The 27652-nt window shown below is 38.1% G+C and overlaps 1 protein-coding gene across 3 annotated transcripts in view; it reads left to right on the forward strand.

Moving 5' to 3' along the window:
• RAB27B (RAB27B, member RAS oncogene family) overlaps positions 1 to 27652 on the forward strand; it is a 56618-nt gene that overhangs the window by 5696 nt on the left and 23270 nt on the right. Inside the window, exon 2 of one of the 3 annotated variants that reach the window (XM_047828617.1) lies at positions 14513 to 14585. The exons of the other annotated variants lie outside the window; for them this stretch is intronic. Coding sequence (XP_047684573.1) covers positions 14527 to 14585 — 59 coding nt within the window. The 5' untranslated portion in view covers positions 14513 to 14526. The remainder of the gene's footprint in view (positions 1 to 14512; positions 14586 to 27652) is intronic. 3 annotated transcript variants of the gene reach the window in all.

The following is a 27652-nucleotide window of genomic DNA, read 5'->3' on the forward strand; positions in this document are numbered from 1 at the left end:
ACCAAGTGTGGTCTTCATGGTTCTCACTCCTTATGGTTTTTCACTCTTTCAAAGTACACTTTGACATTTAAAATAAACACATGCATGAGGCCCAGGAAACCAGAAGCTAGTTTCCTATCAGTTCTTGGAAAGTGTTGAATTAGGATGATTTTAGTGACTAAAACCTTGAAGTCTGCTGTAATCAGTCTAAAGTTGTATCAACATTTAAGAATGTTGATTCTTAAAATCAGTATAGTAAATATCCACACACAAGGATAGTCTTGGCATCTTAAGGATGGAGAACTAATACAAAAGAGAAAAGAAACAATTTGAATTCATAAATATTGACTATATCCTTAAAGCAAGAAGCCATGTTTGCATCATAATATTTTATAACGAGCAGAAGCATTTTTATCTGTCTTATTTTTCAGGAACTATGTTTTTTAAAAGTGTAGAAATTGGAATAGAAGGATTAAAGAAATAGTTGAGAACTCCTTTCTAATTAGTCTTTTTTATTTTTTATTTTATTATTACTGTTATTATTTTAGAGTAAACATGTTATTGTGCATGATAACTTGATCCAGAAGATGGAAATGAGAACACGAAGACTTATTGACGTTCTGTACCTGGATAGCATAAACTTTGGAGAAAATGCCATTAGTTAAGTCAAAGTTGACAGTGGTATTTGTTTCAATAAAAGATCTGCTCACCATGTTAAAACTGATAATAACAATTTAATCTCTGGCATAATTTTTATATATCTGAATTTTTTTATTGAAAGAAGTCACAAAGTAGCTATTATGTGTCAGCAGCATATTTGGTATTTTGGTTGTAAAAGATGAATAAGATAATTCCTATTCTTGAAGGACTTAGAATCTAGTATGTTAGAGAGATTCATGAACGACAAGTTTAGTGTAGCCAGGTAAGGTTTAAGCTAGTGGTTTCAATGCAATATTGTGATAATAAATAGGAAGGTAAATTTAAGAGGGTTAAAACCGTAGAGAGATCAGTTAGAAGTGGGAAATAAAGACTGAAGTTCGCTCAGTAATTGTAAGGTTGGAGAAGAGACGTCAGGTTAGAGAAGTAATTAACAAGAGTCGCACTGACCAGACATTGAGAGAGAAGAGAAATTTTTATAAAGTCTCAATTCTGGTTTTGAGGTAAGAGAAGAATGAATAGTGGTCCCCCAAACTGAAATTAAGTATAAAAAAGATGAAGCAGGTTGGGGGAGAAAGACATACTACACTTGGGGTAGCTGTGGTCGTTCAGTTTGATATGTTCAAGGAAATGGCTTCCAGAATCTGAACCTCCTGGGAGAGGTCAGGCTGCTGACAGCGGCTGGAAAATGTTGCTAATCCACAGGACCAGGTGCCCTGGTCCCTCAGGGAGAAGTAGTAGCTATAACATAGGACGCATGATTTTCTTCTGTTTCCATAAGCACTCATCAGCTTTGACTAATAAAGGTATGTGTGTTCTGAAAAGACTTAAGGGAAATGTAAGATTTCATCTAATTATATATATTTATCATCATTTTTATCATTGTTAAACCAGAAGAATATATTAAATTTGCCTTTAGCTATTAGTTTATGAAGATGGCATCATTATCCCTTTTTGTCAGGCAATCGCTTCAAGTAACACTTCCTTTTTCTGTAATTCCGTTCTGTATTCTCTCCCGGCCCCACCTTGTGAAAAATGACTCCTGTCTCGTTAGGAATGTGTTCTAGTAGAGAGAATGGAAGACTTAACAGATCTCTAAAGGGATTGAATCTATTGATTTTGGCTCATTAACATCATGCTGTAATAACTGATAGCCAGCCAATAGCAATTTTAAAACAAATTGTTTCCCATTTCTTCATTTTTTTCGGTAGCTTTCTTTTAGCTCGGCTGTGACTGAACTTATGACACATTTAATCTCGAGATCTACCTACCAAAACATAAAATGCATCCTGATGTTGTAAAAGAATAATTCTCTAGTTAGGATTACTCTTGCAATTTGCAACAGTATGCAAAATATTGTCAAATGTAAATACATGGCAAATGATTGACCAAGTTTTAGGGAGAGTTATTCTTTCTCTCCTACCTCCCTTTTCCCATCCATCTCCAACCTCATGATAATAGGGTTTCCGGTTCACTGTTTGAAAAAGTCTGGGAATATTTTTATTACATTTAAAAACATTCTTTGTACTACCGTATGACTGCCTCTCTCCATTTCAAGTATTTCTGAGTATTAAGCAATCAGTATGACAGCATTCTTCATGCTCCCTTGTCCAGTTGAGGTGTTATCTCCATACCTTCTGGATTTCAGGTATGTAAAGCGTTCTTTGTTACAGATAAATCATTTCCGACACCAAGTTCTGGAAAAATGTGTTTTTCGTAAAAGCTGTAACTCACAATGAAGATCACTTTGCAGATCACTATCAATTATAACTCTGATACCGTCGTCGAGGGTGAAAAATTGCGTTGATAATGAGTCCTTGATTAAAGACTGACAACAACCACCATCATTTTCAGTTTGAAATATTACCATCTAAGGAATGCCTTCATTGAATGCACCAGTTTTCAAATCTGGGTCACTGTGTAAGAATATCAAAAGCTTGATCATTTTCATTTTAATGGGCACAGTTTTGCAAATTCTACTTTTTTCTTACTACTGCTTTCTGCTTGGGATAATTGTTTTACATATGTCCTGTGAAGATTTCAGGCATTTAGACAGTATAGATGCCAAGATATGAAAAAGACAAAAGAAGGTTAAAGTAAACGAACATGTCTCCCATCCTAGCCATAATCTTTATGAGTCTGGTTCCTTTTAACACAATTGCCAAAATTAGCCCAAGGAATGAACGATTTAGAGACAAAATTGAACTCGATGTGGGTGACAGTGAGGTCTCCAAACCACAGGGTGCCATGGAAAAGGGTATTATAAAGGCAGAAGTGAATTTTTTTTTTATCTATTAAGGGTTTTTCTCCTGGCCTGATGTACTCTCTCGTGCTCCCAGATGCTAAGAACATATATCAAATCCAGCACTCATGAAGAAAAGTCTACAGAGTAGACTGGCTCTTGAATAATACCTTTTTTCAATTTTAATTTTATTTTTATTCAAATATATTTAATATACAGTGTTCTGTTAGTTTCAGGTGTATCATATAATGACCCCACAGTTCTATACATTACTCAGAGCTCATCAAGGTAAGTATATTCTTTATCCCCTTTATCTATTTCACCCATTCCCCCCCACCCGCCTCCGCTCAGCAACTGTCAGTTTAGTCGGTCTCCGTATTTAAGAATCTGTTTTCGGGGCGCCTGGGTGGTGCAGTCGGTTAAGCGTCCGACTTCAGCCAGGTCATGATCTCGCAGTCTGTGAGTTCGAGCCCCCGCGTCGGGCTCTGGGCTGATGGCTCAGAGCCTGGAGCCTGTTTCCGATTCTGTGTCTCCCTCTCTCTCTGCCCCTCCCCCGTTCATGCTCTGTCTCTCTCTGTCCCAAAAATAAATAAACGTTGAAAAAAAAAATTAAAAAAAAAAATAAAAAAAAAAGAATCTGTTTTCTTTGTCTCTTCTTTTTCTTTGTTCATTAGTTTTTTTTTTTTTCTTAAATTCCACATCTGAGTGAAATTATATGGTATTTGTCTTTCTCTGACTGACTTCTTTCTTTTACTTAGTATTGTACCCTCCAGGCCCATTCATGTTGTCTCAAATGGCAAGATTTCATCCTTTTTAATGATGGGGTAATATTTTGTTATATATACACAGTTCATCTTCTTTAGTCATTCATCTATGATGAACATGAGGTTGCTTCCATATCTTTTTTTTTTTTAAGCGGCAAATACCACTTTATTCCTGTTACTTTAAAATTACCCTGTTTAACTGTATCTGAAATGAATTGGGGCTAGAACTAAAAAGGAGAGTAAATATTTTTATCATAATCATTCCAGTGTTGAGTTGCCAGAAGTACATTTACACTATAGCAAGGTGTCTAAGGTAAATCCATAACATTCTTAAGAATAGTTGCTTTTGTCCTGAAGCTTTATTAAGAAAGAAATGAAAGATTCTTTTTTGCAGACATTTTAGAGAAATGATATATTCTCAGCTTCTCCTATATAATTGGAAATAAGGAAGCTTTTTATAAAGCCAGGTTTTCCCTATGGCCCCTAAACTCCTATCTGGACAAAAAATTTTATTACATAGTCTATTTTGTCATAGAGGTAAAATTGTCTGCTTGAGTCTTTTTTGCTTTGACACTCATTGAAAGTGGAGCAAAGAACTTTCTTTTTAGTACAAGTCAAGGGAAAATTATTCCTTGTCAGAACTTTATCTCAGAGTCCATTTTTCTCTGTTTTGATAGTTTGTTGCTTCCAAGATGGGAAATTAATGGCTTGTTGACCAGTCTTTCTGATGAATGAATTTTTGTTAATGTAGGTATGACCGAAAACAGCTAATGAATTACTCTGCCCAGTGAGCATATTTACTTTATGTAGCAAAAATCCAAAGGCAAACCTAATGTTAGAAGTTGCAGGCTTAAGAATAGTATTGTAGGAGAATGATTTGGGGCAAAAAAGAACTTTATAAATAAAAACTAATGTGGCCCAAGTGGATGGTGATGCTATGGCCTAGAAATCCTGGAGCAGCTACCATTTTTTTAAATGTTTATGTATTTTTAAGGGAGAAAGAGAGAGAGGCAGAGAGAGAGGGAGACACAGAATTTAAAGCAGCCTCCAGGCTCTGAGCTGTCAGCACAGAGCCTGATGTGGGGCTCGAACTCACGAACCGTAATATCATGACCTGAGCTGAAGTTGGACACTTAACCAACTGAGCCACCCAAGTGCCCCTAGAATCTTCCATTATTAAGGGCAGACCCTGGGTTAGATAAGTGTTCAGATCGGCAGTTCTGAAAACATAGTCAACGTCCTTTTGTAGAAATGGTCATTGGTGTCCTTCTACAGAGTCTCCTAAGTCAATCCTCAGGAAGGGAACTCTTTTCATAGAGTTTGAAGCCTGCTCACCATTGCTGACCATAACACTTGAGTGTGTATTCTTTAAAAATTTGTTTATTTATTTATTTTTGAGAGAAAGAGAGAGCACAAGTTGGGGAGGACAGAGAGAAGGAGAGACAGAATCCCAATCAGGCTCTGCACCATCATCGCAGAGCCTGATGCAGGGCTTGAACTGACTGACTGTGAGATCACGATCTGAGCTGAGAATATGACCTGAGCCAAGATGCTTAGGAGTCGGATGCTGAACTGACTGCACACTCCGATTGTGTATTCTTGACAGTAAGTTCTTGGTTTCCTGTCTCATGGGTAAACATTACAAATATATGTAAGTAGACTCAGGTGGTAAGCTGGCAGACACCGTGGTTAGTCTGCAGACTAAAGTCATTGTAATTGATTAACCAGCCTAAGCATTTTTCTGTCAGGAATGATAGCATTTTTATGAGCCAAACTTAGCCAGCTGCTAGTGTAAGAGATAGGCTTGTGAACGGCTGTACAATCTCTAAACGGGTCCAGGCCCACAACTGCAAACTAAATGGCCAACGTTTTAGATACATAATACCAAAGATCTCTTGGTTGATTGCATCTTGGTAATTTTAGAGTGACCGTTAAAACCATTACTGCCCTCTGAGTTGTTATCCACAGAAATAGATGCCAGTATACTATTCAGTCCAATTTCTAACCTGTCAGTCTAGAAAAACAGACTTATTACATAAAATAAAATGGTTCAGAATTGAAGATTTAAACAATTCACAGGAACCACAAAGATAACAGTTTGACTTTCCTTAGAGATAAAAATACACCTATTGATTATAGGAAGCAAAACAGCGTCCCTTATTTGCCACATTAACACATTTGGAAATGTGGTCAAGCAACAAGATAGGTCAGATGCCTGGTAGCAAAAGGCAGCTATATAAGAAATAGCCTTAAAGTAAACTAATTAGTTCATCGTGGGAAAATTTGGACCTGGTGTTCTATCCGTACTTGGCTTATCTCCAAATAATAATTTCAAGTCAGTGAAATTTAGAAAACTGACATGGAAGTTGTTGACCCACTTGTCGTAGAAAGGATTATGCCAGCAGTCTTCTATTTATTCCGCCATAAGAAAAACCTAGGTCAGATAACTACAGGAATTTTTAGAAGGATTTTATGGGATTTTTTTTTTTTTTGGCAGAGCTACTAGAACACTTTATCAAGTGCACTGAATTCGTTTCCAGTCTCTTCTTAATGACATGAGTTTTTGAACTATTTTTCAGAAAAATAGGTCTATAAAACTTTATGTTTGAATGGAAATTTAGATAGCTACTTTCAACTAATTTTTAGGTATAATGTGATTTATGAGGACAGTCCAAATCCATCTAAGCTTAGATGATAATACCAATAAAGACAAAGAAAATAACCATTGGGAACATAGAAATAGGATAGGTAGAAATTCTTTTTCCTATGGTATGGGTCCAAGCCGAAATCCAACCACTGATCACAATATAGTTTAAGATTTTTTTTTTTTTTTAGTTTAAGATATTTATCGCTGTTAGGTTTTATCTTTTGCTTTTAAGAGAAAAATGCCTATTTAAAATATATTCTTAGTCTGGGAGGTTTGCTGCAACAATTTTACCTTAGATTTGCTAGTTTCAGGCAAAAATATTTGTTGTTAAGTATCTTCAATTCATGCTTTTGTATTATATTTTAATGAACAGAAACTGTAAACCTCTATAAAGTCAATCACTGTCCCTCAGATTTACTTACACCATTTGTCCCTGGGGATTATGTCAGCAAGTAGCTTAATCTGCCCAGAATTTGTGCTACAGGTTTTTCTGGTGATTGAGGTTCAGAAAGGCACTAAAATAAATTAGCACCATGTACAGTGTTTAAATATTTTATATTTTAATATTCCTATTTAGTATTTAATATATTTAAATATTTTGTATTTCATATTTATTAAAGCTTTGTGGTAATAGTATACCTATAATTTTAGTTTTTTAAGGAAATTTGTTTTAGTAGTGCTAAATTACCTTAATTAAATTTTTTTTAAGTTTACTTATTTATTTTTGAGAGAGAGAGAGAGTGAGCAGAGGAGAGGAAGAGAGAGAGGGAAAGAGAGAGAATATCAAGACACGGGACTTGAACTCAAGGAACCATGAGATCATGACCTGAGTCAAAATTAAGAGTAGGACGATTAACTGACTGAGCCACCCACGTGCCTCTAAGCTACCTTATATTAAAAATGTGCTTCTGATAAGAGGACTTGCACGTGAAGTAGTTTTAAAAATAGCATCAGGGATGTAGTCATACTCACTCTCTTGTGTCCTCTCCTGGTTCCCCAGGGACTAGGTATAATGCTGAACACATTGAACAGCTAGCATGACACCTGCTGACCAGGAAGAATAATAGGAACATTGAAGCCACAGTGGTGTGCCTGCTACATATCAGCAGAGCCAGGGGACCAATGTTAAACTACCTTGCAAAAAAGCAGAAAAAAATGGCTTATTTGGAAATCAGACGCATCCTAAGCTTCAGCTCAGTGTACTTGATTCCAACATGTTAAAATACCGTACGGTAACGACATGTCTATTATTTCCATTTCTATTATTTCTGTTCTTCTGAAATGTAAATGTTGTAAATGATGAAGTCTTCCTTGAAATGTTTCTTCAAAGTCTATAAACGTTGACCAAACTGGAGCTATCCACGTTTCTTCCTTTTCAGATAATCAAGATTAAAATAGTTTTTAAAACTGTGACTATTAGAGCAACCATCCCTCATATGCTGGAATCTGTATGTAAATTGCCCATCCAAATAGGTTTAGGGCCACAGTCCAAATGAAGGACAGGAAGTGCAAGTGCCACAGAACTAGAAGGAAAGCTGGGCGATGGCTGCAGTGTCATAATAATCAGGGCTGGGTCTGAAATAACAAGGGTGTGACTGCAAGAACAAAGCCAAGTTCATGAATAAAACCCAGGTACAAATATAGGTTTAATATATATCAATATTTTGCACAAGAAATAACCTTATAGAAAAAGACACTGACTTAGTCATAAACCATGACAGATGGCTGCAGTTGAAATATCTACAGGGCTGGCTGGTGCAAATATTCCCAGTAATTTTTTCAGTGAATGAAAGATCCAAGAGGGTTTATTACTGTTGGTGATAAGCCAAGTAGAGATGGAAAACCAGACTGAATTTTCACTTCGTGAGCTAATTAGTTTTAATTTAGAGATACTTCTAACATAGTTGATCCCTGGAGGGCCTACTGTGTGCAGCATCCTAATTGGACAGACTGATATGCTTTATTGCTAGTCCTACAAAATTCACAAGGAACTTTCCCAACCTGCCTTTCTACCAGTTTTTACCTAGTGTGTGTGTATGTGTGTGTGTGTCTTTATACTGGTATCATTGGGGAAGATGGGAGTGGCTGTTCTGAGTTTAATATCAACTAGAAAGAGGAGTCTCCCCCTGAGAACCAGGTATTACAACTTTAACTAACAATTTGGCCCAAATCAGCACATTATGTATTACGCCTCTTTTCCCTCAGATATATTCACGTTACAATACTTGGTCATATGGCCTGACACATTTTTCTAAGTTTGGGGTAGGAATCTATTGGAGGAGAAAAGAAGTCCCCATGACTTCCCCTGGCTAAGCAATTATGGGTATAATAAAAGGGTCACTGCGATAGGAAAAAAGTACAGTTGTGAAATAGGTTAATGCTATGTTCATTTCAGGCTCACCATACTTTTCCTATCCTTGTCTCAGGGACCTGAGTCCCTCGTGGGGCTCCCTGGCTGCTCCCCTGGGATCTGCTCCTCCTGCCTTTGCTCTAACCTTTCTCTCATTCCCACAAGATAATCAAAGTGTACCTGTCCCTGGTCCCCATTCGCTCAGGCCCCTCCTTTCTACTCCATAATCTGATATTCTAATGGTATCTAATGCGCTAATTGGCCAAAATATAATAGTGTTAATTTGGGGAAGTCGTATAACCAATCCTCACAATTTGCCAGTTGTCTGTGCATTTTCCCGCTGGCTGAAATTTATTTTTAACTCCAAGATGTCAATACTCCCAGTGTTTTTTGTAGTCGTTCACAAGCATGCATAGACATGGGGAAAATTTTGAGCCTCCTGATGTGCTTGTTCCCAGCTGAGGTCAAACAAGTGGACACTCTACTTTCTTGTTTCAGTTTCCTACCTTTCAGTTTCTCATACTGTAGACAAGTGTCCTTTTCACAGTTTATTTAGTGCCATATTTTCCCCATTTTTGTGCTTTTAGGTAGTAGTTTTTCTGTTTAAAATGTGCCCCGAGCATATTACTGAAGTGATTAGTGCTCTTAAGTGCAGGGAGGCTGTAATGTGCCTTATGAAGAAAATATATGCATCAGATAAGCTTCACCCAGGCATGAGTTATAGTGCTATTGGTCCTGAGTTCAATGTTTATGAATCAACAGTAATATTAAGTAAGGCGTCCTTAACAGAAATACACATAAAATGAGGTTTAAATTGATCAGGTGATGAAATATTGGGACCGGAGGCTCACAGGAAGTTTATCCTGTGTTTCCCCTGGGAAAAATGGCTCAGTGTTCACTAAATCAGTATTTACGGTGACTTTATAGAATAAAACTACCATGAAGTGCGAGAATCAGCTGGGTTTACTTCCTCCCACAGAAGGAGTGCAATAGTTTAGTGCACTAAAGGAACAGTTTACTGCAGTAAAGTTTAGTGCAGTAGCTAAAGGAATAGAAAAGACAAGAACAGAGTTCTGTAGTTGACAAGTAGAGAGAGGTAAGGTAGTTTAAGCAGGGCACCTTTGATCATTTAAACATTAAGGAAAAAAAACTGAATTCTGATCTTCGAGGTAACAGAAACCAACACAAATAATGAGTACCATAGCTTTTCTTATTGGATTAAAGAAAGTGTATCAGTTTATTGGGAGAGACACATGTCTTTTTCTATCATTGTTCTAATAGTAACTTTACTGCACAAAGCCCATTATGGATAATGTTTTTAGTTGTAGTTTTGTAAATAATGTAGAAATAGATTTTATATGATTGCTTTTATACTGGCAATAAAAGTCTGAGACACTAATCCTATCTCGTTCTCTGAAGGATTTCCCTGGGGATCTAAAGTTCTGTGTGTTACTGGGATGTGGTACTATCACACATGTTTTGCTGACATTTACATTTTTTAAGAAGTTCAGATAAAATTATTGTAGTGGCAGAATTACCCAGTTTCCTAGTAAATTGGAGGAAGAGGTATGTTTGAGCAGGATGTTGTTTTTGTGCTTCTAAAATCACTGTAGAAAGAGAACAATATGTATTTATTTACCTGTGGATTAGAGAGTCAACATGGAAATGTTGAAGGCTATGGCCTCCAACCCATCCTAGACTACTCCAGCTAAGAACACGATGTTAATAAGAAATATCACGTTGATTACGAGGTTATATATACCTGAAACTGGCCTTGTAAGCCTGTCTTTTTTTAAATATCGGTGCTCACTTTTACTTACTAATTCATCTTACCACTGGTGCTAAGACTTTTCTGATAAAATTTGGAGAGAGTTATAAGGTATAGGCTCAAATAGTGAGTAAAGAAATGTTAAAATAAAACTTATTTATAAATAAACGTACATGTGTTTCCCCAGACTCTAGGTAAGGACACATTTAGGTTAGAATAGGCTGTTGACTTACAGGGGGGAAAAACAAGAGGTTTGGAAAACTGAAGGAAAACATTTTTTTAACCATCATAGTTTATAAATGATGTAAACAATTCAATTTCCCTATTTTTAAAATGAAGAAGAGTAAACAAAAAAAAAAACTCATTGATTCAATTACATATAACAAATATAATCAAATGGGGAAACAATTTGATTTATGGGAAATAACACGAGTTTTATGCGGATTAAGTACTGGCAGTCCCTTACCAGAATATAATGCATTCTGGAAAAGATGTACTGAATCAAATATGTATAAATGTAAAAAATAAATAAATTTCACGGTATGGTATGGGATGGTGAGGGTTGAGGAGGTGGAAAGCTGTCTGTTTCCAGGGAACTGAAAGTAATATAAAATCTTCAATTACTCATAGCTATTTAGATAAAATCGTTGATGGTGTAGATCTAGCATTTTATGCACATTCTTTCATTTTGTTCTTTCAAAGAAAGTGCTCCCATTTATAGGGAATAAAGAGGAAAATAGAATATTAGATGATGGCACAAATACTGCTCTACCGAGATGGCAACCAACATTGACAAATGGAGTTATTGCCTGGCCAACAACATCTCTGGATACGGCTTTGAATGATCATTCCTGAGTTGATTTTTTCTGAATTAAGAATCATAATACTGGGTGCTCAGAAGAGTTGATGTAATATGGAAAGCACAAAGTTTGAACATGGGGAAGTCAACTGTTGCCTTAACCTCAGGGCGATGCTCTGGTTGCCCTTGGGCTAGAGGGGACAGTTACCTGCCTTACACCACACCCATCCCAACCTCTGACAGAAATCCTGGCAAGTCTGTGGCTCTCATCTTAAGAAGGATAGCTTTTGGTCAACTGTTTATAAAATTACTAATTTTAAAGACTCTTGAAATATTAATTTGCCTTTGATCATCAATTCTAACAGATAAACCCTTTCCTCCCCCACTTCCTACACATTGCCATCTAAACAAGGCAGATCATGGGCACGCGTAAGATGTGTACAGAATAGATTTGGGGGAAATTTCGTAAAAACAATTCACAATAGAAAACTAAATAGTCCTCTAGCATATTCTTGTCTCTGATAAGCTATGATAAAAGTACTAGTTTGATAAGTTAAGTGGCGTTCTGCTTCTCCATAATAAATACTCATGATTTTTTAAAAAAAATTTTTAATGTTTTTATTTATTTTTGAGAAAGAGATAGAGTACAAGTGGGGGAGGGGCAAAGAGAGAGAGGGAGACTCAGAATCCGAATCAGGCTCTAGGCCCTGAGCCGTCAGCACAGAGCCTGACACAGGGCTTGATCTTGTGAACCGTGAGGTCGTGGCCTGAGCTGAAGTCGGATGCTCAACCAACTGAGCCACCCAGGCGCCCCATACTCATGCTTTCTGAACACTAAATTAGCTAACGGTAGCCTCAAGTTAGAAAGTTAATTTAACTGACTAAATCCTTTGTAATTCAGCGAAGTAGCCTCTCCACACGTAAACTGTCAGTCATGTTTTATATTAATACCACAACTCTGAAGGACGATTAGCAAACTCTTAGGCTATCCGATTTTGTGCCCTGCCCCAAAACAACGGAATTGAGTCCAGTCATATTTTACACACTTTGTTTAAAAAGCAGACTTCCAGTTTTACTCTAAATACGATTGCATTTGCATAAATCTCATTTATAAACGACCGTCCAGGACCACAAGCATTGCCTGAAGTGAGGTGTAACCGTGTATTTACCTAAAAAAGGAAATAGTTCCCAGGGTGTTGTGTTTCATAGCTTGGTGCCTCACGCTGATATATGAAGTGTGCATTCATTGCTCTTCCTTTTTGCATTGATTTTCATGTCCAACTGCAAATTTCCTGACTTTGGGAATCAACACTGGAAGACAGTACAGTAATTGTCTTGTGTTTAAAAGCAACAAGCTGTGGATTCTGACCGACCTGGATTCAAACCCCAGGGCTGCCAATCATTCGTTGTGTGATTTGGGCAAATTAATTAACCTTTCTGAGTTTCAGCCTTTTCCTTTGCAAAGCCCCCGAGGGTTATTCTGAGGATTAAATTAGCCAAAGTATGTAAAGTGCTTAGCGTAACAGCAACTCAACAGGAGGCTGCTAATATTAATTCCAATTATAATCTGGCAACTCAACAAGTGATTGTTACTATGAATTCTATTTATGCCTACACTGAAAAACCAGAGTCTGATAGAATAAAGTGTTTTGACAGATTCCTATCACTTTTGTTTTCTAAGTGTATCATATGTATTGGTTATGCCTCCCTATATTGATTCTTCGCTCCCCTTAGAAATTATTTTTAATTTTTATAATTCTATTTGTTTTAAGAATATGTAATACTTTCATATGGTTCAGAATTTAAAAGGCACAAAAAGTGTACAGTGAAAAGTATCCTTCCCTTCCTTGCCTCCTATCTAGTTCCCCCTCCCAGAAGCAAAACTTCAAAATCCATTTTATACATGTCTAATTAAACACTTGGATACATATTTTCTTCTTTCTCCTTTTTTTTTGCACCAAATTTATCATACTGTTCAGTTGCCGGATGAGACACATGACATCCAGTTAAATGTACAGTATTTGTGATGCACTTACACTACTAAAACATTATTTTTTAATTCCAAATTCCAATTTAACTGAGTGTCCTGAATTGTATTTGCTAACTCTGGCACGGTCTTTACTCGTCATGCTGTTTAGCAGCTTATTTGTCTTTTTATTTTTTATTTATTTTTTCTCACATTAGAACCCTCTGAGATGGTTTTAGAAGTCTCTGCCCCCAAATCACACACTCCAGAATAGTTCATCAACATCATTCAGGATTGTACTCAGGCAACAGCACCTTCCCCCCCCCCCCCCCCCCCCCCAGTGATTGTCTTCGACTGAGGGATAATTTACCCCACAGTGAAAAATGCACCCATTTCAAGTATACAGTTCAATGAGTTTTGATAAATACATACTGCATACACGTGTCTTTACCTAATATATTTTGGTGATCATTCACAAAGCAGTTCTTAAATGGTAAACTCTTTAGAACATTACATTTTATGCTATATTTTCACTTTTTCATAGGGCCCAAGGCATTCCAGAGTCCTTTACCGCAGTCACAAAATGAGAAATATTATTGTTTGCAATTGCCACAGTAATTACAAAGAAATGCAAAGATTCCAAAGAAATTGTTGCTGATAGTGCTTTATACCGAGATCATTTTCACCTACTCAGTGTCTCCCCATTGGCTAACCAGGTGCTTTACACATACTGTATGACCCCATTTCCACAGGAGGGATGTGAGAGCCAGGTTAAATAATTATTCAAACTACACAGCTGGTAATTAGAGGAAAGGAATTTGAGCCATGTCTGACCCCAAAGTCTTGTTAGGGTCACATCTCAATCTGACCTAACTTTGAGATTCCACTTTTCTTAACACTATTCAGAAATGCCAATTTTTAATTTGGAAACCAATTCAGAACAGCTGTTTCTGTTTCTCTGCGGACAACCATCTCCGCTAAAATGGCTGCTAGAGAGAACCAGCTGAGAGAAACTGAACAGGTAAAATTCCTTGGGGTTCAAGTTTCTTTCATCTCTGTGAATCCTTTACAAGGTAGTTCTGGATTTTGCGCTTGTTGGTTCATCTGCCTTGAGTCACCTGAGCATGAAGGGCTTATGAAAAAGACTTGAAGAGACATAATTATGTGACTTAGGGGGAAAGGAAGCAGTGTTTCTTGCTAAGAAATCTTATTCTGCTTGAAGTGTGTGTATATCATACCCATGTCTTCATGTGTAAATGAAAGGACTGAATTAGAATTAAAACGAGGGGTGGATGTCTACTCCCGCATATCCCAAATATTTTCTTTCTCCCCCTTTGTAGATGTGTTTTATGGAATGCATGATGTAGAGACAGACCACAAAACCATTCTAGTTACTGTCACAGAGGACACAATGTGAGTATCTGTTTCAAGATCTTTTCCTGATAATGATATCTTCTGAGGGACAGATCCAGGGAGGAGAGATGAAACCAAATTCTGTTCCCAGCTTAGCTACTCGTGTGTGTCTCTGTGTTTACAGCACTTAGAAAAGTCTCTTGCATGTAGTTGACGTTCAGCAAATGTTTGCTGTGCTGTCCTGACATTCTCTTTTAAAACTGAACATGGGGGCACCTGGGTGGCACGGTCGGTTAAGTGTCAGACTCTTGATTTCAGTTCAGGTCAAGATTTGACAGTTTGTGAGTTTGAGCCCCGCATCCAGCTCTGTGCTGATGGAGGCTGCTTGGGATTCTGTCTCTCCTTCTCACTGCCCCTCCCCTGCTTGTGTGTTCTCTCTCTCTCTCTCTCTCTCAATAAATAAACTTAAAAAATTTAAACCTGAGTGTATGCTGGTGTCCCTGAGTGGCTCTGTCCTTTAAGTGTCAGACACTTGTTGATTTCTGCTCATGATCCCAGGGTTGTGGAATCGAGCCCCACATCAGGCTCCACGCTGAGCATGCATCCTGCTTGGGATTCTCTTTCTCTCTCTTCCCCTCTCCTCCACTAGCACTCTCTGTCTCTCAAAATAAATAAACAAACATCAAAAAACAAAACAAAACACCTGAGCATATACTGTGTTCTGGGTAGTTGGGCAGTGCAGGGAAATCAGTGCAGCTGGACCCAAGCACAATTATCATGGACTCCAAGACTACAGAGCTGCACTGAGGTATTAAGTTCTCTGAATTTTGATCATTTCAACTCATCCAGAAGCATCTTTAGAAGACCAACCAACTTTGAAATCTTGACATTTAGCAAAAAGTAGATGAGAGAGAATTCCTTAAGATTCAGTGAAGTTCAGAGGGCACTTGCTGCCTGACAGTCCGGGGCAAGTGCGAATGCTTAAAAAAACAGAAGAGAAAGAAGAAGGAGGAGGAGGAGGAGGAGGAGGAGAGGAACAAGAAGAAGAAGAGGAAGAGGAGGAGGAAAAAGAAGAAGAAGAAGGAGAAGAAGAAGGAGAAGAAGAAGAAGAAGAAGAAGAAGAAGAAGGAGAAGAAGAAGGAGAAGAAGAAGAAGGAGAAGGAGAAGAAGAAGAAGGAGAAGGAGAAGGAGAAGGAGAAGGAGAAGAAGAAGAAGAAGAAGAAGAAGAAATCCATGAAACCATAATTTGAGTGATTCCAGTAGTTTGGAATTGGGTTTTGGCCCAGCATCCAAAGAATAATGCTGTGACAGCAACAAAGAAATTATAAGTTTTCTACAAAGACTATAAAAGAAGGGAAGAAAATAGAAACCAGGTCAACTTTTTAATGTCTTATTAATTCTCTTAGTATTTTGGTAACTTTATGAATTGATCTGAAATATCTTGATTTTGTCTTTTTTAGAAGCATGATGATCATGTGTCCTTTGCTACATAGTGGGTTCCCTTCCTGTGCATTACTGGTAATGCGCCTGCTCTAGGTGGACAGACTAGCCTTTACTTACTTGTTTTTTAAAAAAAATTTTTTAATGTTTATTTTTTTTGAGAGAGACAGAGACAGAATGCGAGTGGGTTGGGGAAGAGAGAGGGAGGCACAGAATCTGAAGCAGGCTCCAGGCTCTGAGCTGTCAGCACAGAGCCTGATGTGGGGCTTGAACTCACGAGCTGTGAAATCATGACCTGAGCCAAAGTCGGACGCTCAACCGACTGAGCCACACAGGTGCTCCTACTTACTTGTTTTTTTTTTTTTAAGTTTATTTATTTATTTTGAGGGAGACAGAGACAGCATGAGTGGGGGGAGGGGTAGAGAGAGGGAGAGAGAGAGAATCCCAAGCAGGCTCCATGCTGTCAGCACAGACCCTAATGCAGGGCTCAAACTCACTAACCAAGAGAATGTGAGCTGAGCCGAAACCAAGAGTCTGATGCTTAACTGACTGAGCCACTCAGGCGCCCCTGAAGGACTAGCTTTATAACCTCAGAATGACATACAACTCTTGTTGGAGTTTCTACAATTCCCCTTTGTCCAGCCCAGCTCTTTTATTATCTCATTCTAATGTTTTCACCTCCCTTTATCTTTCTTCAGACATTCATTTGAATTTTTTGGTAGCCTTTTGCCTGTTGCTTCTTTTACATCTAGAATCCAGTAATACAAGTGTGTCATTATAAATTCTGGCTGAATAATTTGGAATTTCCCCTTACTCCTCACCATTTTATTGCCTCTTGTTTCAATACGTAGTTTCAGACTTAATGTATTAGCAAAAGTACAGATTATCATTGGTTCAATTAAATGCCACTGGTAAAGGGCAGAGTGGTTTTCTTAAGTTAATTATTTATAATAGCTTTTAGAATCCAAAGAGCTCAACCGTTACAATATAGATATTTAGAATGGTTTGACATGTTTAGGGCCAGCTGGAAATAAGATTCTGAGGAGAGAGAGGAGCATGGCTTTATACCCCAGCCCTGCCCACTTGCCATCAGCCCATTGACCTTATTTTGCTAAATTTCTTCTCTGTTTTCCCATTCAGGAATTTCATTAATACAAATATGCCTTATTCTGCCTTCACCTCCTTTTCATTAGTCATTCAACACAATATGCTGTGTCTCTTTTTACCAGGTCCTCTACTAATCAAAACTTGCCTTTGCAGGGGCCGGGGGGAATCATGCCTTGGAAGACTTAGTTTAGGTGACTGTGGGAGGTAGTGAGTTTAGTGAGTCGACCTAATGAACACTAATGAGTGAACTAGTTAATATATTACCTCCTTGGTGATTTCTTGCTCTAATACAGTTGTTAAATCCTTCCACTAGATCCTTTGGAGTATCTGTTTCCTAAGGATTTCATGAGGGCTGGATTTCATGGCTGGGCAGATGTGGGGTTCAGGAAGGCCTTTCAGTACACCTCAAAAACACTGTCTACAGATGCTACTGTTACAGAACAACTGTCACAAAATATATATGGGAAAACATAAGAGGTTTTCTGGAAGTTTGCCTTTGTACCACAGAAGGGAAGATTAACCATAACCTTTAAAAAAAAATGTAGAGGCAGAAAAATAAAGCCGGTGAATTGAGTAAAAGACTTTGTAATCCTCCTTAAAAATCTTTATAATATAGGTTCTGAGAATTCAACACAGCTGAAATTTGTTCACAGGCAGACCTGCCTCCAGATTCCAGTTTCTTACTGAGCAATTAGTTTATATCCTCTAAGAATCAAGTCCACGGTAAAAACAGTAGCAAACAGTTACTCCGTAGCAAACTTCCTCCTTCAGGTGACATGTAGTGTAAGGTATTTGCATTCTATGGTGATGTTTTCTTCAGGCTTCTTGAAATAGTAGCCATTTTTTTTTAGATTTAAAATATGATTTTTTTCTCTTGAAGTACAGATTTTTTATTGTGTATCATGAACGTGTGAGATCTTAAATAATGTGTTACATCATTAAGAACTTTACAGATCAGGGGCTCGTGAGTGGTGGCTCAGTGGCTTAACCCCTGACTTTTGATTTGAGCTCAGGTAATGATCTCATGGTCTGTAGGATTGAGCCCTGTGAGTCTGGCTCAGTGCTGGGTGTGGGGCCTGCTTAAGATTTTCTCTCTTCTTCTGCCCCTCTCCCCGTGTGCATGATCTCTTTTTCGCTCTCTCTCTGCCTCTCTCTCAAAACAAGCAAGCAAGCAAACAAAAAACCTTTACATATGAGATTGTAGAAATGAGGATCTGAGCCCAAATTTTCTTGCATGAGATTCTGTGATATTGTGATTTGTAAGAAATATATATATCTGATCATTCAGATGACCAAAATATATTTCTCAGATATATTTGGTCTTCCTCTGCAGTTCCTAGCTCACAGCTCCCAAACCCCTTGGACTTTCCTGAGGGATAAGAGCAATGGAGCATCTTTTGGCATAATATTTGGTCTCTACTTCTCAGTTCCTGTCCTAGTTTCAGAGCCATCAAGGTGACATGGGGGTCTTGGTATTCATAACAAACTCCCTTCCATTACAACTGGGTATATGTTAATGAAGTGACTTTTGGAAAGTGTCAAGGGATGAGGGTTTATTGCCAGGGGATCAAACCATAGATAGAAGGTTGGAACTTTCAGTCTCCCCTACTGATTTCAGGGTAGGGGAGAAGAGCTGGAGGCTGAATCAATCACCACTGGCCAATGAGTTAATCAATATGCCTAAGTAATGAAGCCTTCATAAAAACCCAAAAAGGAGGGGGTTCAGAGGATTTCCAGGTTGGGGAGCCAGAACATTTCCACATGCCACCATGTCAGGCCCCAACTCCATGAGGACAGAAGCTTCTTTGCTTGCTGCTGTGCCCTATGTATCTCTTCATCCTACTATTGATGTGTAACCTTCAATAATCTTTGCAATAAATCAGTAATCTAGTGAGTAAACAAGTTTCCGAGTTGTTTGAGCAAATTAATAAAACTTAAGGAAGGCATTGTGGGTTATAGCCACTTGGCTGGAACTACAGGTAACAATGAGAGCTTGCAATTGGCATCTGTACTGGGGAGGGGGTGGTCATTGGAACCTCTAGTTTGTAGCTGGGCAGTTAGAAGCACAGGTAACCTTGGCTTTCAGTTGGTGTTGGAAGTAGAGGACTATCTAGTGGGGCTGAGCTCTTTACCTGTGGAATCTAGGTATAATGTCAGAATCGAGTTGAATTCTCAGATACCCTACTGGTGTCAGAGAATTGCTTGTTGGTATGGGGAAACCTACACACACACACACACACACACACACACACACACACACACACACACATGTTGGACTTGGTCCAGGATCCCCAAAGAGGTTCCCTCTTCAGTAATCTTACCCTAAAGCACTTAAATAAAGCCCTTTCTATCATCTCTTCAAAATCTTATGTATTTTAACTGGACAGGGTCTGAAACCAAGGAAGCAGAGGTAGGTATTAAGGCCTTTGCTATCTTAAAAATCACTATTAGTAGAGTTGGAAACTATATATTCACCCACAGGGTTCTTTAATTTTATAGCTTTGTACTTAGGAGTTTTAGATTTGTTTCTTCTTTGATTCAACATGTAAGGTAACTCTGATGGTAAAGACACTGTTTCTTATACAGAGTGTTCAGGGTTTTTATTGCACAACCCAAAGTTCTCCAAGACCAGCTGTCTTTATTACAGAACCACACAAATTAGATCTAACAGGGCATTTATTCGTGTCTCCAGCATACATTTGTTGAACACCTATTTTTAGCCAGGCTCCAAAGTGAACAAAGCATGCACAGATTCTCCCCACGCAGAGCTTGCAATCTAGATGGGAAAGTGAGTGATAATAAACAAGAAGACAGATACCAGCTGGGAAGAAGGGCTAGAAAAAAAAATTAAAATAGAGTGATGCCACAGAAAGTGAATGGGAGCCTTGTTTAGTTTTGGGGGCCCTACAAGATCCCTCTGAAGAAGCAGCATTTAAACTGAGAACCGAATGATAGTAAGAAATCGGTTTGTGAGACAGGGGTGGGGAAGGGTATAGGCAGAGGAAACAGCCAGTGCAAAGACCCTAAGACAGGATGAAATGTGGCTCCTTGAAAGAAGAGAGAATAGAGAACAGTCATCCAGGTCATACAGCATTGTAAGGCAGGAAAAAGAACTCTGGGTTTTATTTTCAGTTTGATGAATCCCATTGGAAAATGTGAAGCAGGAAAATGATGTTGTCTGACTATAATTTTGAGGGAAATTTTGCTTGTTATATGGAGAAGGATGGGGGAAAGGCAAAGCTGGAGGCGTGAAGACAAGTTAGGAGACTCTTATTAGCTGTAGTGACCATGCGGTTGATTCAAATGGAGACCCTTTCAAGAGTGAAGGGGGCCACTGTTAACAGAATAGGAGTGGCAACTGGGCCTATGGTGAGAACATGGGGTGGCTTGATCCGTTATAGTTGTCTTGGTAACATAGCAGAGCCTTTATGCCGTTTCGTTTAATTCCTGCAATAAACTCTGTGTGCCCAGCACATGATAGGTGCCCAATAAATGTTTGTTGGGCGAGTGAATGCATGCACCTGGGGGAGATGAGTATCCTTGCTTTATAAATGGAGCTGTGCTTCAAATATATGGTGAAGCCAATTTTTTACTATAAAACCCATATTCTTTTCTCAAATTTTCACCTCATGCCTCAGTGTTGCTTTTTCAGTGTATCTAAATCATCTCATATATATTTCCATTTTCTTCCTTTATTTCCTTCTTTCTTCTGGGTTTAGTGTTCTCCATACAGAGGTTCTGTAAATGTGTTTGCTGTCCCAGTTTTTATCAAAGGCAGGAATCAGAGAGGCCATTGACATGTCAGGTCCCCAGGCAATTTTTTGATCTTTTCTTTGAAGCGCCCTGGGTCACATTTAATGCCTGCGCTCATGAAGCCCTCACCTGGGGAATCTGTCAGGGTTGATTTAACAAGACTGATGACAGGCTGTGCCTTAATATTCCACTGGCTCCTTGTGCAAAGATCTCCCTCCTCTGTCCTCTTCTGTCCTTCCAGGAATCAGTACCACCTTACTTCCAGGTGAGGAGACCTAGGAATCCTTTCCAAAGTATTCAGCATGCTCTTTACAGACAGAGGAGATTTTCATGTTGGATAAATTGCACCAAACTCTCAACAAAAAAGATGACTTCACTCTCCTGCTTTGAATTATGGGTATTGAAAAATGCAAATATGTGATTTTATGTAATCTGTATTGTAAATTGTACATATTTCTGGCTTACTCCATAAACATTCAAAGCAGACGTATCTTCTGACGAGATCAGGTTAAATATAAGACTGACTTTTAGGGAGTGGTATGCACAGGCCTCATGATCTTTTCACGCTTGATGAGCTTGTGTGCCTCTGTGTGTGTGCGCGCGTGCGTGCGTGCACAAGCGTGTGCATGTGTGCATGCATACATTTGTGCTCATTATGACCCTGCTGATCCTTTATAATTAATAACGGATGCAACCCAGTCAGTGTTGTTATGCTGGAGAAAAATGTTCCAGCCTACATTCTTATACTTATTCCTCGTATTTTATCCTACTCATTTGTTTTGCTTAAGACAATGTAAACCTATCTGCTATGAGATATAGTATATTTTTGCTAATCTTTGTGATTCTTCAATAAGTAAACCTTACCTATAGTTGGATTTATGAAACTAGTTTCTGTTTTAGACCCTAGGAAAAGTCTACTCTTTCACATGATGTTGAAGGATTTTAAGGTGAATAATATTCTAGTCCCACCTTTGGCTTAATTAGGGGAAAGACAATGGACTTAATGCTAGTCTGTGTTTGTCATTGTGTAAATATGAGTGAGAAGATTAGCTGCTGCGTCACATTATCCGAGAAGAGCAGAGCCAGCTTTATGCTGAAATATAAACCCCCTAATAGTCATATATAGTGGTATATTCACCTTAATGAAGTCAACAGAAATATAGAGATAGAACAAATCTGAAACTTCTCTATTTTGTTATTAAGTGTAACTGGAAGCTTTCTGAAATTTAATATGCAAAGCACTTAGCTTTCATAATTTTTCCCTTATTGTAATAATAATAATACCTACCCATATAGGCTCAGAGTTCAGCAGGAAAACTTTCACTTTAGCCGTAATAATATAGCTGGCTAAAAGAAAGCCTTTGCTTGTTACTGGAACCTCAGGAAACAAGACAGTAAAGAAAGATATTTGGATTTTCCTTTTTAAAATTTGGTAGAAATGTTAGAGGAGGAGCATTCTTTGACGTTATGGAAGTAGATTGATTTCCCCAAATTTCTTTGAGACACACACAGACCTTCCATAAACTGGAAAGTGTCAGATATAGCAAATGTATTCTTGGTGACAGATAGCTTACTGTGATTATTTTTCCCACTAAAATGTTAACATTTTCCTTTCCGTATTTTGACTTAATGTAGTGAATTATGATATTTGTCCTTTCGTTAAAAAATACCAGAAAGTAAAATGTCAATCTGTAATGGAAAATGTGATCATGTTTTTCCTTGGGCAGGGGCGGGTGGGAGGGGGGCACCCAGGGTGGTGATTTTGCAGAGACCACATAACCCAATCTGTGTTCCTGCAGCTTGCTGCATGGTTTCCTCTCATCTTAGAACAAATCTGGGAAACTTAGGCAAAGCTAATTTCATAAGAACTGTCTTATAACAATTCTTAGTTTATAAAAAAAAACTCCAACTCATGGCATTTCTTTGCTGAGGTCATGATTCTTTCTCAGTGAGAACAGTCACTATGGATATGAACAGGCGAGAGAGGATATTCCCACATGAAAGTCCCTTTCTCGGTTAAAAAAAATGGGCAAACGCAGAATGCAGAATTCTGAGTAGCAATCTTTTTATAAGTATAATTTTGGTAAACCACTCACACTGTTGAATATTTCATGACTTTTTTCAGCCCCAAATTGTTATTATCCAAAAAATGTTCACCAACCCTAAAGTTAAAGAGGATTATCGAAGGGAGAACTACTCTGTCCTGCTGGGCTCTGATCAAGGCACTAAGTTGCCTGTTACTCTGCTCTGACGAGGCCTGAATATTCACCTAAATAGCAGATAGCAGGGACGGGGGGGGGGGGGGGGGGCATAGCTGTAAACATCTTTGTGCTAATGATGACTTTTCTCACTGGGAGCAGCTGGGGGTGAAAGTTGTCAAAGACAAAATTATAAATGTTTTATATCGGAAAATGCTAGGTGGGTTTAAAACAGTGGTCAATTGATTAGGCTACTGCCAAGAAGTAAACAATAGGCTTATTAAAGCCGTAATTAGTCATTGTTGACATATTGTATTTTTAATCAGAGCTCCAGCAGGGGATAAAGTAGCTGAAATAATCTTGTGCTTTGTCAAGTAAAAGTAAAACCAGCTCTTTAAAATGTAGCTGTGCCTTTTTCCTGAGATTTCTACACCACCTTTGTTCTGAGAAATTTGGGGACTTCATTTTAAGTTACAAAGTAACCTACATGAATTGATGAATTACGTTGTGGTTGTGTTATACTGTGTCATTGGTCAGAGCACTTTTTTTCTTTTTGTGGTTCTCTAGTTCTTGGCAAGAGTAGAAGGGGAATTTGTGATGACTGACTGCGTTAAGCCAGGTATTTTTACATACTTAACCAACTGCAGGTACAGACCCTAACAATCCAGGGTTAAGTAATTTGCTCACGGCCACATGGTGGCTAAATGGCTGAAACTGAACTTCGAAACACAGGGCTGTGGACTCCAACAGCTGTGTCCTACATCCCATCACGGTCAACACTTGATCTGCGGGTCCAACTTGATCAGCCAAGGCCCCCAGAATGCTTCTTCTGCTTCCACCTAAGCCACGTTTGCTGTATTCAGTGGCATGGGGTAAACTTGCTGCCTGCAGGACGTGAGCACCCTGCTCATCCCAGTCTTTGTCTCTTCCCTTCCCACATCAGAGTCCAGCCCACATCTCCTCTCCTCCACGAAGCCCTCCTGGTTATTTCTGTCCCCACTCCTGCATCTCTTTATGAATTTTTCTTTTTTTTTCCTCCAAATTTTTATTTAAATTCCAGTCAGTTAACATAGAGTATAATATTAGCTTTGGGTGTGGAATTTAGTGGTGCATCACTTACAGCACCCAGTGCTCATTACAACAAATGCCCTCCTTAATCTCCATCACTTATTTCACCCATCCCCCCACCTACCTCCCCTTTAGTAACCCTCATTTGTTCTCTATACTTAAGAGTCTGTTTCTTGATTTGCCTCTTTTTCACCCCCTCTGTTTATTTGCTTTGTTTCTTAAATTCCAGATATGAGTGAAATCGTATGGTATTTGTCTTTCTCTGACTTATTTTGCTTAGCATAATACTCTCGAGCTCCATCCGTGTCTTTGCAAATGGTTAAGATTTCATTCTTTCTGATGGCTTGGTATATATGTATATATATATTATAAAATATATATATAATATATTACATATAATATATATAATATATAATATATATATAATATATATGTAATATATATTATATATACAATATATATAATATATATTACATATATATAATATATATAATATATATAATATATGTAATATATATTATAGATATAATTTATATAATATATATATATTATATAATATATATATATATACACACACACACATTCACACACACACACACACACACACACACACACACACACACCACATCTTCTTTATCCATTCTTCAGTCGATGGACATTTGGGCTTTTTCCATAACTGGGCTCTCAGAGATAGTGCTGCTATAGAAATCGAGGTGCATGTATCCCTTCGAATTGGTATGTTTGTATCCACTGGGTAAATACCTAGTTATGCAATTTCTGGGTCATAGGGTGGTTCTATTTTTAACTTTTTGAGGAAACTGCATACTGTTTTCCAGAATGGCTGCACCAGTTTTCATTCCCAACAACAGTGTAAGAGGGTTCCTCTTTCTCTGTATCCTTGCCAATACCTGTTGTTTCCTGTGTTAATTTTAGCCAGTCTGACAGGTGTCAGGTGACATCTCATTGTAGTTTTCAGTTGCATTTCCCTGATGATGAGTGATGATGAGCATCTTTTCATGTGTCTGCTGGACATCTGTATGTCTTTGGAAAAATGTCTATTCATGCCTTCGCCCATTTTTAACTGGATTATTTATTTTGGGGGCTATCTGAGCTTTTCACTCTCCCCTGAATACCTTTTAAATTTAGAGCCGTAGATTTTCTATTGTAGAGCTCATTTCAAATAACTTATCAGATATAAAGACTTACAAGTGATTTGTTTTCTTTCCAACCACATAAGGGTTAAGAACCACATGTAATAGCATTCTGTATTTTCTACTTTATACACATTGAAGCTTTATACACATGGAAGTTTTATACACATTGCAGAAATAAAATTCTAATCTAGAAATTTCAATTAACATAACCAGGTACGTAATACAGAAAGAACGTTTGACATAAATAAGCACTTTCTTTGGACTAATTCCATTCTTTGTAGATATAATCTTTTTCAGCATTTATTAAGCTCATAAAAATGCTTCCTGTTAAATATAATTTAAAACAACAACCAGCCAACATTCTTTTCCTAAAGAAGCCTTGGATTTTTTAATCTTTTTTTTTTTTTTTTACTTTTGGAACTACATGGTTCTGAGTTACCTAGCATTAGATTTTAAGTGAGAAAATTGTGTTAATATGAAACTCATTCTTTTTTTATAGATATGTGAGCCCATAGATGCTATCTAACTTGGCTTCCTCACATTTCAGAGATGCAGAATTTGTGGGTAGATATTTTGATTAGTATGCCCTTTCTCAGATAATGAAGCAAAGCAGTACAAGTTTGGCAAGACTTCATCAAATCAGCAGCCAGCTGGAAAATGATCACAATTTTGCAAGATTATTAGGCCAGTGTCTGAAAACTTAGGAAAACATCTTATTAAATGCTCATCTCTTTAGCTTAAACCCATATCTTTTTTCCATGTGGAGACATTAAGGGTTGAAGCTTCAATTTACATATATACACTCAACGTTTTCCATATGTCACATAACTTTACAAAGAAAAAAGATAGATTGACTACTGTCATAGAGGATGGTGTGCCCTTTTTGTAATAAGGGAAAGCAACTGTCCCGTGGCTGCAGCTGGTGGGTCCACTGAGGCAGGCACCTATGGTGGGAAAGGAACCATCTTCCCAACCAGCCACTGTCTCAGGAGATGATATGTCTTCATGAATGGGGTCCACTCTGCTCTCCTGTTAGCTACAGTGTGAAACTAGGGGTTACACGCGCTGTTCAAATTAGGAATCATTCACTGGCAGTGAGGAGTCTCAGTGCTAACAGATGGTGTGGTGGTTCTCAAACTTGACTGTACATTGGAATCATCTGGAGAGCATTAAAAAAATACTAATGCTTTTGTCTCACCATCAGAAGTCAGATTTACGTGAAATAGGGTGTGGTCATCATGGAGTTTTAAAGGCAGCCAAGTTTGAGAACCATTAAGTTGGGAAAACCCATTTTTGGGTCTCACTGAATGGCTTCAGGGAAGATGTCAACCTCTGTTTGTACACTTCCTAATGTGCTGTATTGCCTTGAAGGTTTTTCTCAGTCCTGGAAGAGATATAGGTCAAAGATTCTTTCTATGAAATGTCTTTGCTGAATTTTAAGAAATTTACATTTTTTCCCCCTAAAGTCCTGGGTGAAAGGACCCACAAAAGCATTTTTTTTTAAAGTAGGACTCTCTAATAAAAAGTAAGCCCTATGGCTCCCTTATGAAGACAAACATAAAACCTTTTCAGGTCAAATACTAAATCTTCCAAAACATTTGTAAAGCTTAATTTACTTAATTCAAACATTTATGCATTGTCTTCAGTGCATGTAGTATATGTGTTTTGAGTGAGTAAATAATGTTTTGAGGACTCCTCCTAATTGTCAGGGGAGCAGTTTGTACAGTGTGTGAGGGAACAAAATGACATGTAGCTAGAAAAGCATGGTAAGGGCATGTAATAGTGTGTATCAGCAGAAGAAGGAATCCGCTAGCTATGTGCCAAGCTTTACAGATGGCAATCAATAAGAGGAAATTGCTCTCAACTGTAACAAGATCAAATTAGATAAAGGGACTCTTTTCTTGACCAATGGGTTTTTCTACTCTAGACTGAGTTGCTGAAGGAGGTTAAGAGTCTCAGACTTCTGGAATAGTTTCCTGTAGGTGTACCTCGAGGTGAAAAAAGAGGGAGAAAAACAGTTTCCAAATCTGGCTGCTCGTCATACGGAAATGGATTATGTAAATTCTGAGTTCCAGGACCTGCCTACAGAGATTCCGATTGAGCCTTTCTGGAGAGTCCTTAAGAGTTTGTACTTGTAAACACCCCAGGGAATATTGTTGCTCAGCCAGCATTGGGACCCACTGGGTTTTCTGCACACCCAACTTCTGTTGCGGTGCTGTTTCACAGGCTCCTGACAACCAGTCTGCCCTGCTGTGTCCCAGGGATTCTCGATTACTCATTCCTGATTTGTGAGCACATTTGCTCAGTAGATTGGCTAGCAGGACCCTGTCAAATAAGGAAGATTTTTATAAATAAGAAATTAATATAAACGTGAGAATTAGGCTCATAGAGTGCATATCAGGCCCTT

Source organism: Prionailurus viverrinus, chromosome D3, assembly GCF_022837055.1.
Source record: "Prionailurus viverrinus isolate Anna chromosome D3, UM_Priviv_1.0, whole genome shotgun sequence".
Lineage (NCBI taxonomy): Eukaryota > Metazoa > Chordata > Mammalia > Carnivora > Felidae > Prionailurus > Prionailurus viverrinus.